This window comes from Propithecus coquereli, unplaced genomic scaffold (assembly GCF_000956105.1).
Source record: "Propithecus coquereli isolate 6110/MARCELLA unplaced genomic scaffold, Pcoq_1.0 Scaffold60, whole genome shotgun sequence".
Classification (NCBI taxonomy): domain Eukaryota; kingdom Metazoa; phylum Chordata; class Mammalia; order Primates; family Indriidae; genus Propithecus; species Propithecus coquereli.
The window spans coordinates 1,569,493-1,583,298 of NW_012151952.1; the positions used below are offsets into that span (position 1 = coordinate 1,569,493).

The 13,806-nt window shown below is 38.9% G+C and overlaps 1 protein-coding gene across 1 annotated transcript in view; it reads left to right on the top strand.

The window, feature by feature from the left end:
- GRM7 (glutamate receptor, metabotropic 7) overlaps positions 1–9,842 on the top strand; it is a 1,039,395-nt gene extending 1,029,553 nt beyond the window's left edge. The window contains exon 10 of the mRNA XM_012659244.1: positions 9,772–9,842. Within this exon, the coding sequence (XP_012514698.1) occupies positions 9,772–9,842 (71 nt within the window). The remainder of the gene's footprint in view (positions 1–9,771) is intronic.
- The last annotated feature ends 3,964 nt before the right edge of the window (positions 9,843–13,806 follow it).

The following is a 13,806-nucleotide window of genomic DNA, read 5'->3' on the forward strand; positions in this document are numbered from 1 at the left end:
TGGGTGTTAGAAAAGCCACGTTCAAGCTAGGAGCAGAAATTGGATTCTAGAAATTCATTTAGGTTGATGATAAAAATTAAGGCTTAATGTTCAAAACACATGAAAATCCCAAGGCAGTCTGTGTCCTTCCCACTGGCCTGGGCCATGCAGGATTGGCCAAGGTGAGGGAGGCCTTTCGTCCATTGCGGATGCCCTTCTGACAGCTGAAATGGGATTGGCACAGTCAGCCCTGGGAGAGGGGCTTGATCTAAATAAAACTGTACACAGGGACCCCTATGCTTTGACAAAAGGGACTAATAACGATCACCAACTCCTTTACATTTCTAAAAAGATTAAAAAGACAAGAAAATGGTGTGAAATACCCAAGCTTAAACAGTGTGGTGTGCTATACAATAAGCATCAGGTAAAACAAGAACAGCTGTGAGACCAAATATAAATCTGCTGCATTTGCTAAAAGAATGCACTAAAAGCAGATGCTGGGATGAAAACTCAGGGCTTAGCAGCGAGTCTTCCACCTCACCAAAGGCCACAGACTCAGTGACTTAGTTTCCTTCCAGGGCTTAGTGAGATGACATCCCTGTGGACCAATACCTCTGGGATCTCTGTAGACTGAAGCCTTCTTATCCTCATGTCGTACATAGTCATGCACCACAAAATGATGGTTTGGTCAACAAAGGACTACATATATAGTGGTGGTCCCATAAGATTATAATGCTGTATTTTTACTGTACCTTTTATATGTCTAAATATATTATTATTTAGATGCACAAATACTTACCATTGTGTTCCAGTTGCCTACAGTATGCAATAAAGTAACATGTATAAGTTTGCAGCCTAGGAACAATAAATAGGCAGCACCATATAGACTAGGCATAGTCTATACCATCTAGGTTTGTGTAAGTACATTCTTTGATGTTTGCACATTGACAAAATCGCCTACCACACATTTCTCAGAACACAACCCCACTGTTAAGCAATGCATGACTGTACTTATTTAAAAAATACTTACATAGTACTTGCTATATTCTAGGTCCTATCCTAAGCGCTTTACAGATAGTAACTTATTTAATCAACAAGACAAATTTAGGAGGTAGGTGCTAGTACAATTATTGTCATTTCACAGTTGCAGAAGCGGAAGAGAAGTAATTTGCCCAAGGTCACAACACTAGTATGTGGACTTGAACTCAGACTAGCTCTACCTACTCATCCTTATCCAGCGTGGTGTGTAAAGAGGATTTGAGAGGCAGGGGTGCAGAAATATGGTCGGTGACATTATCTTGGTTTTTACATACTTCTGAAGTACCACCAGAGACTGAAAAAGTTTCTAAACAAAATATCTGCATCTTGATGGTCTCTAGTATGAAAATAATGAAATTAAACACTCAATTAAATAAACTTCATAGTTTTGGAGTCTTAAGTTTCTAAGTAGTCTTTGTTAAGAAAAGGTATGTGTGTATTCACACACATACACATTCAAATATATGCAAACATACATATATAATTTATAGTAATGTATAAATAATAAAACAAAAACAAACTGTGAATAATTTCTTCAACTGCAAAATTTGCTCATAAGCAGAGAAAGAGAAACAAAACCCAAGATCCCATGGAATAGCTTATAACTCTTTCTTTTCTTGGACTGGCTGAACTAACCGTGGTTTACAAAGCCCTCAAGAGTGGGATGACAGCCCTGACCATGAGGGAAAGAGGGAACGTGGTCAGGTCCGTAAAGCCCTGTGACCACTGTAAGCCTTTCTTGAAGACTGTAGGCTAGCAAGGTGGAATTACGTTAAAAGTCTAAAGGTATCCTAGCAGGAAAGATGACTTTTAAAAATATGATCTAATTTACAACCTAAAGGATCATTAGTTCAATATTGCTTTGCCTTTCTATTTTACATTCATTATATATTATAGAATCAGCAGCTGGCAGCTCCTTTTAACCATTCAGAGTTCATACAAATTCAAATTCATTGTTGGCTAGAAAAGTGTATTCCTTCCAGACAAGATGGCAAAGTTACTTTTGATTTCACTGGGGCCTCAGCTTGAAGAATTAAGATCAGAAATTTCCAGGCAGCCTGGTGGAAATTCTTGCGTGTTTAGAGATAGGCCGTTTGACCACCTGTGACTACCAGTCACAGGTAGGAAAAGGGTGTCCACTATACAAATGAGCAGACACACCCTGTGTCTGTGGAGTGCCTGCTGTTTGTCTGCACTGGCAGACACAACCACGCCCCGTAAAGACAGGTTCTGCCTTCGTGGAACTTGAGGCCTAGTCGGGAAGACGGACAGTCAAAGGATGGAGGTAGTGAGAGCATAATTAAAAACTGAGACCAAGGATCTAAAGAAAACAGGTCTTTGAGAGCGTGTAAATGAAGAAGTGGCCCAGAGTGGAGGCTGTGGGTGAGGGCAGCCTGGGATGGGTGTTCTAAGAAGCAAAGGAGGAACATTCCATACAGAAAAAAATGAATAAATAAAATAAAATAAAGAAGCATGGTATGTTAAAAGTTCTGTGATTGAAGAGTACGGTGCACTCAAGATGTGAACGACAACCCATATGAATGGAGCTCTGGGAAGGCAGGGCAGGGGCGGGTGGGGGGTCAGGGAGCTAGAATTGAGGGACAATTAGTCTAAAAACTTAGGCAAGCACAAAGCATGTGGGGTCATAGACTCCATTAAGCGCGGGAGTTTTATCATCAGACCAATGAGAAGACGCAATTGTGGAGTACTGTGGTTGAATGCGTTGCCAAGGAGCGAGGCTTTACACTGACATGAAAAGCAATGGTAGCTAGTTGTTCAATTTAAATAGCCTTTGAAAATCATGTAAAACACGAACATGCCTGAGCATATGGGTGGCTCTGGATCGTGGTAAGGCACGTCACAAACACAACTAGACCAAGGCAAATTTTCTGTAGCTTTCCCATTAATGATCATACATCTCCCCACACCCTTCAACCATCACCTTCTTAAATTTACAGCCAAGGTAATGATTTAACACATTGGACAGCAAGCAATTGGTTGATCTATTGATTTCCTTAGGAAGCAAAAGGAGACAAGGACATCTGTGGGGATGCTATCCAAACTACAAATAGCACAACGTTAGAATGAGGTTTTGCACCCTATTAGTAATTTGTCGATGTAAAGAGAGTGGACAAGGTAACATCTCTAGATCTTGGTCACTTGTCATTTGTGTTTTGTAAAACAGTATTAAGCAAGAAGGTCTCAGTTTTCGTGGAAACTCCACTCACTCCTTGGTAGGGATGGTGAAGGTGTACCTTTTTAAAAAAATCAATACAAAAGAGACATATTAACATAAAGACTTTTCCAATAAGGGCTCAGAATTTCAGTGCAGTAACAAATCATGTAGTGTTAACCCTCTTTTGTACGTATGGGAAATAAAAAATAAGCACATCTCACTCAAGATTACAAATCCCTGTGATCTTCATGTCTTCATATTTAGCTTCCATTTTGATTAAAAGTCTTTCAAGTCTGATTAAAGGTCTACCCTGAACTTTCACATAGGAGACTTCCAGGGCAAGCATATGCATGTATTCACCCAATGGCATGCAATCAATTAATAGATGCACAAATATCCAATAAGTGTGCAGAGTCATTCTGTCTTCCTTTTTATCAGAATGCCCTGCAGATTGCTTTGTTTTCTTTCCTAGCCATAGTCTTTCTTGACATCGCTTTAAGTGTTCAGACGCCCTCTGCGGTCATTTTATTTGTAATAGTGCCTTGTGTGTTGTGTCTCCTAGCTCTACATACAAACTACCACGCTTACAATCTCCATGAACCTAAGTGCGTCAGTGGCGCTGGGGATGCTATACATGCCGAAAGTGTACATCATCATTTTTCACCCTGAACTCAATGTCCAGAAACGGAAGCGAAGCTTCAAGGCGGTAGTCACAGCAGCCACCATGTCATCGCGGCTGTCACACAAACCCAGTGACAGACCCAACGGTGAGGCAAAGACAGAACTCTGTGAAAACGTAGACCCAAACAGTAAGTAACTCTCCTTTCCTTCCGTCTTCCCCTTCTGCATCAGGAAGCTCTAGAAAATGTGGTGTGTGCTTGCCTCTTTTTGGGAAAATATCGTGACCGTTCTGTTCTTGGGGACTGGGTTGCTCTGGCGAATGCTAACTTCTGCTTTTTTGAGTTTGACTCATTCCTGCCACCACTTTCATTTCGCTCCCTGTTAGAAAGAAGCTTTCAGAGGCTTTGCTTCAGAAGTGTGAGGCCTCTCCCTTCCCTTGCTTCTTGTCCTTTGGTACTGAACCCTCCAATTGACATAAACACACTGATCAGGCTGTGAGCCACCTTTCTTGCAGCCTTCCTGTTAGGGAAATAACTTCCTGTTAGGAAAAGTTCCATACCTAATGAGCTGTATCAGTAGGAATAAAATCAGAATATTTAAGAATTTCGGAAGCATAACTTCTTTCCACTGGCATATGAATATGGAGAAAGTTATTATATATATATATATTTTTACTAAGTAAGTCTTCTGGAAACAAAGTCACATAAAATATTGGATAAAGTTGTCAAACTTTCATCCAAGTGCATAGGTCCAGACACCACCCTGCTAATACCTTCACCACGTGGGAAAAAGATCTACCACATCACTGCAGAAGAGTTTTAGTCTGTGAAAGACAAGACTTTAGGGATGGGATTAAGGAAGAAATATTAGATTTGAGATGCTACGTGGCATATCTGCAATACCCTGGGAGCCTTCAGTCACACCTGCAAATGACCCCAAATAAAACAGGCATAGAGCTGTCACCTTGTAAATAACACGAGACCAGCTCAGAGGTTAAACACATAGAATTCCTGATTGCTCATTTTAATACAAATATGGCAGTAAGAGTGAATTTCAGATTAAAAATACTAACTTTAGGAATTACAATTCAGGAATATTTTGGCCAATTGCATTTAGAATGAGATAGATTCAAGCATTCATGACACTTCCTGTCCTCACGGTAGAAGAGATTTCAGGTTAACTGTCATTTACCACATATTATATTTCAGTTATAAGCTGATATTTTTGTAAGCAAAGGCTTAATGCCAAGCAGAAAGAAGTTTCTATTTTAAATATTCTTGAGGAAATAAATCCTTTTTGCCCTGCAAGTAAGAGAGGATACCTTTAAAAACAAAGCAGCCAAGTGGGTTTGGTCCTGGCAAATACTGTGTAAAGATCCATGATCTTTGCCCATCTGCATTTATTAATATATATAATTGAGTGGATATTGTGAAACACTTTGAAAATACATAGACAGGGTAACAAGGTGAATTACCAAGATTGTGGGCTTCGCTTTGACCTTTCAATAGACGAGATCTGGGACAAAGCTAAAGGAAGGAAAGGACCACACTGAGAGAAGGGAGAGGCAGAATGAATGGAAAGGCTCTGGTCTATGTCCAGAGCAATGTGCCAATCGAGAGCAGGGGAAATGGATGCTGAATTGCTGTGGCATTCGGTGAGCAGGGGCTTTGGGTTGCAACAGACCTGGGTTCAAATCCAGCCCACTCCATTTACCAGTGGCCGTAAGAGTCACTGAGCTTGTCCAAAACTCAGCATCTTTACGTATAACATGGAGGTAATAACATCTATGTCATAAGAGAAATGTATCAAAAAACATTATGTGTCTAGCAAATAGTATATCAATTAAATGTCAATTTCCTTTCATTCCTGAGGAGCGAAAAAGCTTTGCTTAAAAATAAATTTCAGTATGATTTGTTAAGTAGACATGATGGTACAATTAAAGGTAGATTGAACGCCATGAGGTAGATGAAATTGATTCCTGAAAAGTATGTTCATGAACATGTGTTATCTATTTATACCTATACCTGTATTGATAAATATACCTGCATGCTTATAATTTTGTAGATTTTTATTATAGGACCTCTTGTCCAACTGGCATAAGATTCTTACCCTACATATATTCCAATAGCAGCTTTATATTTGTACACACACATACAAATTTAACTAGACATACTGCTAAAAATCAACAAGCACAAAACACAGTTGGAAGTCTCTGTGTAATGACAAATAATGACCAAATTAGAAATTTTGAATTTGGACTACAAATATTAACTTTCAAAAACATCTCTACTGTTGCTAATTTTTAATAATTAGGTCCAATCCTTGTTGAAGCTTTTTAGGCTTTTTAGTGGTTGTTAAAATGCTAGCACTAACATAAATACTAATACTGGCACCAGGTACTCTTTGAAATAGGCATTATGCAGAATGCTTTGTATGGAAGATCTTGCTTGTCACAACAAGTCTCTAGAGTGGGTATTATTATGCTCATTTTACTGAAGAACCTAGGCTTCACATGATTAAGGGTCATTTCCAAAGTCACGCATCTCGTTGGCAGTAAAGGTTGGACTAAAACCCAGGTCTGACTGCTAAACCCACGCTTGTTCCTCTTTGCTCCTCTGCTTCTTAGAACATGAGTGCCATGTCAAAATTCCAACGCACAAACTACCCTTTTGGCTTCCCCATTTGAAAATACAGTTTGTATATACAAAATTTAATGATGTTTGGTGGGAGATTCTTTAGTCAATCATGCTGTAAGATGTATTATTGCTTGTTGTCTTGTGTACAAAGACAGGAGTAATCTGAGCTCAGAGAAGGCTGTCCAGGTAGAGGCTTCATCTTATTAACTCAAAATTGTATTGTCTATTTTGATCATGGCAATGATTCCATTTGGAATTCGTTTGATGTATTTCCTTGAAAAAGTTTTGTTGGGCTTTTATTGTTGCTGTTCTAGTGTCTACACAGAGCCAAGATATATAGTTCAGAGAAAAAAGAAAAAGAAATGAAACAGAGCCTTTGTCTTGCAACGAGTCTCAAAGATTTTTAAAAATTGCTTTAGCTCTTTTGGTATTATATAGACACTCCTAAAACACTGTGAAGACATTGACTAGATACTTGCTGAACCACAGGAGTAGATTCATGTACCTCCAAACGTTGGGGTTTCTGACGGCCCAGCTCTCAAAGGTCCCAAAGAGGAATCCAAGGACCTTATCCACACCAAAGCTGTCCAGTAGAATTTCTGCAATGATGGCAATGTTCTATATCTGTCTGTCTAATATAGTAAGACTAGCACATGTGGCTGTTGAACAGTTGAAATGTGGCTACTCAACTGAGCAGATACATTTTTTATTTTACTTCTTTTAAACAATTTAAATAATTTGAAAATAAATGGACATTTGTAGCCGTGGCTACTGTATTGGGCAGTGCAGCTCCAGACATTGGCAAGGATCTTATTCGAGGACGCTCAGTCTGAGTCAGCACTGGATGTAGCTCGCAGAGTTTTAGCGTTGACGTTGATCTGGGACCAAGTCAACTTAAAGGAATAAATGTTTGAGATGAGACAAACATGCAAACAAATAGTCATTTAACCATCCCAAAGGGAGCCACTATGATGAGAGAAAGTGACATCATAGAGAGCAATTACCTTTGGAAAACCAGTCCTCAGCAATGCAAAAATGTACGTATATAGGGAAAGAGCAATCATGAAAAATTCAATTAATAAAAACGGACATGACTATTCTGTGCTGAGAAACATCATCCTATTCTGTTTAATACCAAATATAACTCAAATTTTCTCCAGTATCTGAATTTTGGTAGCAATGAGATTATTTGCTGAATTTAAGCTATCTGGTTAAAAACAAAAACACAGACTATGTGCTTAATAAAGGAATGTCTCTCTCCAGTGGGCAAATTCTGTACAGTATTTTCTGAAGAAGGGTATCTGAGAGGAAGTCCAGTTCACAGTATGAGCTACAAAGTAAACAGTAGCATAGAAATGTCCTCTTATTCATTGTTGCTCTAAACACTTAGTCTCAATGTATTTCAATCTTCAGTGTTTCCACGTTTAACAGCTCTGCTCCGTCATTGCAGTCTGCCATCTGGTGCATGCAGCTTCTGCTCATCTAACTCCACACTGCAGCTACATGTCTCCATGAAAATGAATTTGCTTGTTGGCTTAATATGGGCAAACATTAAAACTGCCCCAACACTGCCTTGTTTTTTCTCAAGAAGTTCAATTTTCCTCTTAAGTTGCTTCATTAACAGAAACTGCATTGTTTGAAATAAATTTTTCTTCCGTAAGGAGTAAATAAAAAGTAAACCTGAAAGTTTTAATATATCTGTACACTGCTGACATTAGATACTCAGAGTTGGGCCAAGACTTGCTGGTCTCTGCATTCAGATTGAAAATAGCAAGCTCAAAGGGCATAAGGGTATAGCTCAGCTACTTACTGAATTTTTATTTATATAAATAAGACATCTGTTGCTAGAGGTTCAAAAGAGCCTGACCTCATTTGGATACCTTTTAGATCGGGCCAAGATGATACCTTCTCAACATTCCTTCCTGAGAAGAAGGGTACCTCAAAAACTGTAGTTCTCCCACCTGAATCCTGAATTTGGCATGTCTCCCTGCACTTTCTACAGTTCACTTGGCAGATGTATGTTCATGGCAAACTTGAAGATGCCAGATAAACAGGAGGCCATGTTTGTGCTTGGGCTATGGCTTATTGATGGCCGCTATGGTCCTTTTCAAGTTGGATGGATAATATTACCCGAGAGGCAGCATGGCTTTATTGGGATGGGTGGGTAAGAGCTGCTGCCTTCTTCACCTGGACTGGTCACAGCCAGAAGATGCTCTGTGAATAATCCTCTGGTCTCATGCTTTCCTTGGCAAAGGATCACAGGGCATAGTGATGAGAGGCCCTAAGCTACCTTTGTTCTAAACAACCATCCATTTTCTAAGCCAGTGCCCCCCAGGCAGTGCAGAGAAACACCTCACATATGTTGGCTAGATACAGAGAGTTTACTCTGGAAGGTCAGTAGCAACCAACTAGAGATGGCAGGCAGGTGGACAGCGAGGGACACACCCCCTTCTTGGAGTGGGGATGCATAACCGATAAACTGATCCTGGGATAGAGGCTGGACGTACACTGCATAAAAGACTGGTTTAAGCCAATGAATACTATATGGTGACGCACATGTGAAAAGAAAATAATTTATACCTAAAATATAAAATAAGGTGTTTTAAATATAAGTTTGTATTCTGATGCTATTTTTCTTTTACTACCATTTTTGCATCTACTATAAGGAAACTATATAAATAAAAACTTTTTCTGTTCTCAGAGAAATAGATTATTGCATAAAGTAGAACTGTCAATGTAAGGAGGGTATTTAACAAAAAAAGAAAAGAAAAGGCCTCAGACTGCTGGAAAATGGATGTGGGCACCAAACCCTACACAAAAAATGATGCCTAGAAAGTTCTGGAACACACTCCTGTGCTGTGTTAATTTGTTATGGTTCTTGTTTTGCTTTGCTTCTTCATTTGTTTGGAGCCCTAACATGCTCAACATTATGTTACTTGTTTCATCCTCTGGACTAACTGCACGGCTGGTCAGCATGACTGGAATAGGCTGAGAAAAAAGGGATGGCAACAGGAAGAAAATAATGCTCTGACCAGATAGATAAATTATTCTGGGGCTGGTTCCCTCAGCTGCTCCAGCTCAAGCAGGTAAAACCCAACTGCCTTAACCCAGAAGGCACCAGTACTCCCATGTTGAGAGGTACCTGAACTGTGGTGAACTGGTCTACCGAAGGCTATGGGAACCCTCTGAAAGGGTGGGCATAGTGTCTATGGTCTCTGTCGCAGCCTTTTCTCCAAAAGAAAAAGTAACGATAATAATAATGATGAAAAGGAACATTGTGTGCACATTTTATACATACCTATATATTTACTTTTCCTGTAGACTGTATACCACCAGTAAGAAAGAGTGTACAAAAGTCTGTTACTTGGTACACTATCCCACCAACAGTATAGCTTTTGACTGCTTTCTAAAAGGTAAGAAAACGATCTAATTTTTATTTGTTTATGTGTTGTTGTCTACACTAAGAATTAGAAATGTTTCCATGAAAACTGCATGATTGATTACCTGTCAATCTGTGTATATGAAGAAATGCATTTTCAAGGGAGATGAACTATTTGATAAGCTTAGTGCCAGAAGCTGCCATTGGTCACATTATTTTCTGGAGTGTATGTTTATGAGCGTGTGCACACTTGTCATTCCTGAACAACTAGCCAATGTTGCAAAGAATTGGTGCTGGTCACTCTGACACCTGCTCTACTTTATAACTACCACTGGTGAGAAACTATTTTTCAATCGGTGTTTTCCCACTCTGGTTTTAGAAGGCAATGTGGAAAACTTAGAGGGATTTTACAAGTTGAGTAAAAATGTTTGTGCTGATTTATTTTTATGAAATACATTCCAAGAAATGTACACATTCAAAAATTAATGATTGGCCTTATCGTCTTAAACCTAAGATTGTCTTGGTTCCTTCTTTGCAGCAAAGACATAGGAAAAAAGTTTACTGCCCGGGTTTGATAATGTGTTGGTGATGATGCATTCTGCCTTTGAGAAACATTGAACCGACTTCAGTCATTACACAGAAGCAGAGAAAGGGTCCCTGCAAGACTGCAAGTCTAAAGATGAGTTTCAACATTACTCAAACCCAGGAAATAGCAATACACACCAAGGGTATTCACACTAACAGCTTAGAGAAAGTGATGAATGGCGTGATGTGTGAACTGGCCACATGAATGGGCTGGCCTAAGAATAATAATCAAGCCACAGCTGATGCTTATATATTACTTTGGGCTCTCACCAAAGAATATATGCTCTGAAAGAATATTATTATCTCCCTATTTCAGCCTAAGCAACGTTATATTTATAATACAGTGCAAAACAACACTTGCTTTGGCAAGCGTCCTCATCTAGCTGGAGTTAAGGCTTTCCAAACGGTGGGAAAATAAATAGTAGAGAACATGGAATAAGTCATTAAAGACACATGGTGGCTTTGAATAAGAGGTTCCCTTTTGATTTCTTCTGAACCTCCTCTTGTACTTACAAAATAGAGAGACCTATCTCTAGAGAGATTCCAGGACAGTAAGCAGTGAGTTCATACCATGGGAGGGGAAAGTGTTGCTTAATAATGTGGGCTGGTCTTACTCTTCCCTGTGCCACTAACATGGGACATTTATCAGATCATTGCTGTTTCTTCCCATCTTTGTTTTTGTAATGGTATTCTGAACGCAAATAATATCTTGCTCTCTTTTTTTATCCATTTAGCAACTGTAAGACAGGACAAGAGTACTTTCAAAGAGTAATTACATTTCCTGTTGATTTTAGACGGATGCCAGCAACTCCGTCTTTAATTTAGGATGTATTGTTCACACAGTTACTTCCTTTTTCCATATCAACATGATCTGTCCTACTTTTTAAATAGGGCATTATTTTCTACCAGTGAATATATAACTGTATTCCAGTGAGACTTCAAGATTTTGCAGTACAAGTGCTTGTCAAAACACTGCAGCTCATCACTTTAATAGTCTTTTTACATGAGGCTGCCTGAGAATAAATGAGAAGGAATTTTCCCTGGGTAAAAATGGTAGATTTAATCTCAATCCATTAAAAATTCTCTTTTGCTCCTTTCTAAGTTGATGCCTTTTGGTTTAAAGGGAGTCAAATGAAAATATGAAAATATTTTTAGTCAATCTTACAGTTGAAAAGTACTTTCAGGATGTTCTGTTTAGAAATAAATTCAAACTTTTTGCTAAAATTATCTTGCTTCAGAGATTTTGATTAGACAAATTCCAATAGAGTAAGCAGTACAGGCCTATTATAGGAGGGGGGGAAATATTGCTTAATAATGTGGACTGCTCTCTCTTTTGCTTTTTTTTCCTATGCCGATATCATGGGACTTTTACCAATTCATGTTCTGTTTCTTTCCATCTTTGTTTCTGCAATGGCATTCTGAATACAAATAATATTTGTATTTGGTCTCCTTTTCTGAGCAATTTAAATATGGCTTTAAAAGTTAATAATAAACATCCTATATAACTACTTAAAAATAAGCAGGAATGGAAGTTGGTTTAAATTGTGTTAATTCAAAGAATATGTGATTCACCCGGTGCAGGTCTACAGTGAGATTGGTAAATTTGGGAGATCTGTGAAAGAAGTTGCTTAATGTTGTTTGTTCAAATCCATTGCTATGTGATTACTTAGGGAGACATGATAGTAAAGAGAAAACTATAAATTAAAGAGTAAACTTTTGTACTACCATGCTATTAAAACCTCAATTTCAGCCACCATGTCCCAACAAAGGTACAATATATACGACGAATCAAACATTTGCTTGTAGGGAGTTGAAGGATGCAGGTTCAAATTCAGACAGAACAAAACCTAACCTGATTTGAAAATATGTTCCGTATAATACCTGTGTTTAAAAGCATTCTCCTGTGAAAAACACTGTAGGCAAGATATCAGCAGAATCAATAATTCCTGCATCTTTTATCTGAATGTTTATAAATTTTAAGATTCTGCAAAGTGTTATCAATCTAATGAACATTTATTTAAAAATGCAATTCAGCAAAAAGAAAAATAAAGCACGCCTGCATCATCACCATGTCAGGAAACACGATTTGTTAGGAGGTCAATTTTTATACCATAGGCTGGTGTTCTGATTAAAAAATTGTAAAAGTCTTGCAAGTAAGGACATATAAAAGCCATGAGTCATTTTTTATAAGGTTTTGTTCTCATGAACAGGTATACATAATATTATTGACAACTCACTAATTTATTAAATGGTATTTAAAAATTAATAATCTCTTATTTCTTGTAGTTACTATAATGGGATTATTTGGAAATGTTAAGCTTTTTGGAATTGTGCAATGCAAGTTTTTGTATCATGTTCAGACTCTCCCTCTTTAACATTCAATGTGATATGTCTGTCTGATTGGAGACCTCCTCCTCCTAAAATCCACTTTGAAACACTCTATAAATATAGCATAGCAAAGAATATTTGTTATCTGACCTTTGACATCGAACCACCTTGGAATGAATGTAGCTATAAATCTTTTTGGCATATTTCTCTCTGTCTAAGAGCTCTGTGAACCACCATCATTTCTCTCATCAAGGTTTGATATCTCAGCATAACTTCAAAAACCAATTAATATTTGCCATCTTTATTCTGCAACTTGAGCTCAACTTAAAGAATGGGATGAAAGCTCACGTGGCTAGTATTTCTACCAGTTCTTTGCATAAAAGAAACTTACACATCATGCCTCAAAGTCACGGAAACTGTATCAAGTTTTACCTTTAAGTATTGTACTGCCCGATCTGGTCAAGATTTATGAACTATAAGAGTATTCTTAAATTGGGTCAATCAAAGACATGTTTGCTGAGCGCCTCTCCTCTGGGTCAGCCCTGAACTGATTAGAATGGGGGACAACTGTGGACGATGCCTTCAGGGAGCACAGATCGATGGAAGACGCCAAGGTGAGCAGTTCTGATTCAGGGTGAGAGCAGCTCTTCACAGAGGTGTGTACCAAGTGCTCCCAGGCTGTATTTGGAGAGCATCGCCCAGGAGGGCTTGTTTGAGCTGGTCTTAAAAGATGAAGGACTCCAGGCAGCCATACAAGAAAAGGCACGCAAGGTAGGGAGAAGTATGGACAAAGCACCTGGAGCACGGGAGAACGTGGTATGTTCTGGGACGAGACTGCGGTGCTGCAGGCTGGCGCCCCGGGGTTGTGGGAGGCAGTTTCAGGAGACAAAACGCAGGAAGCAGCCTGAGGGTGGAGGGGCTGAGTCTCCTTTATCTTTGTGCCTTTAGAACAAGGGCTGGAAAACACTAGGCTCTCAGAAAAACGTGTGGAGTGCGGAGAGCATTATACCTCACATACCGAAGACTCCTAGTCTTCCCTAGAACCTGGTAGGTACAGTAAATGT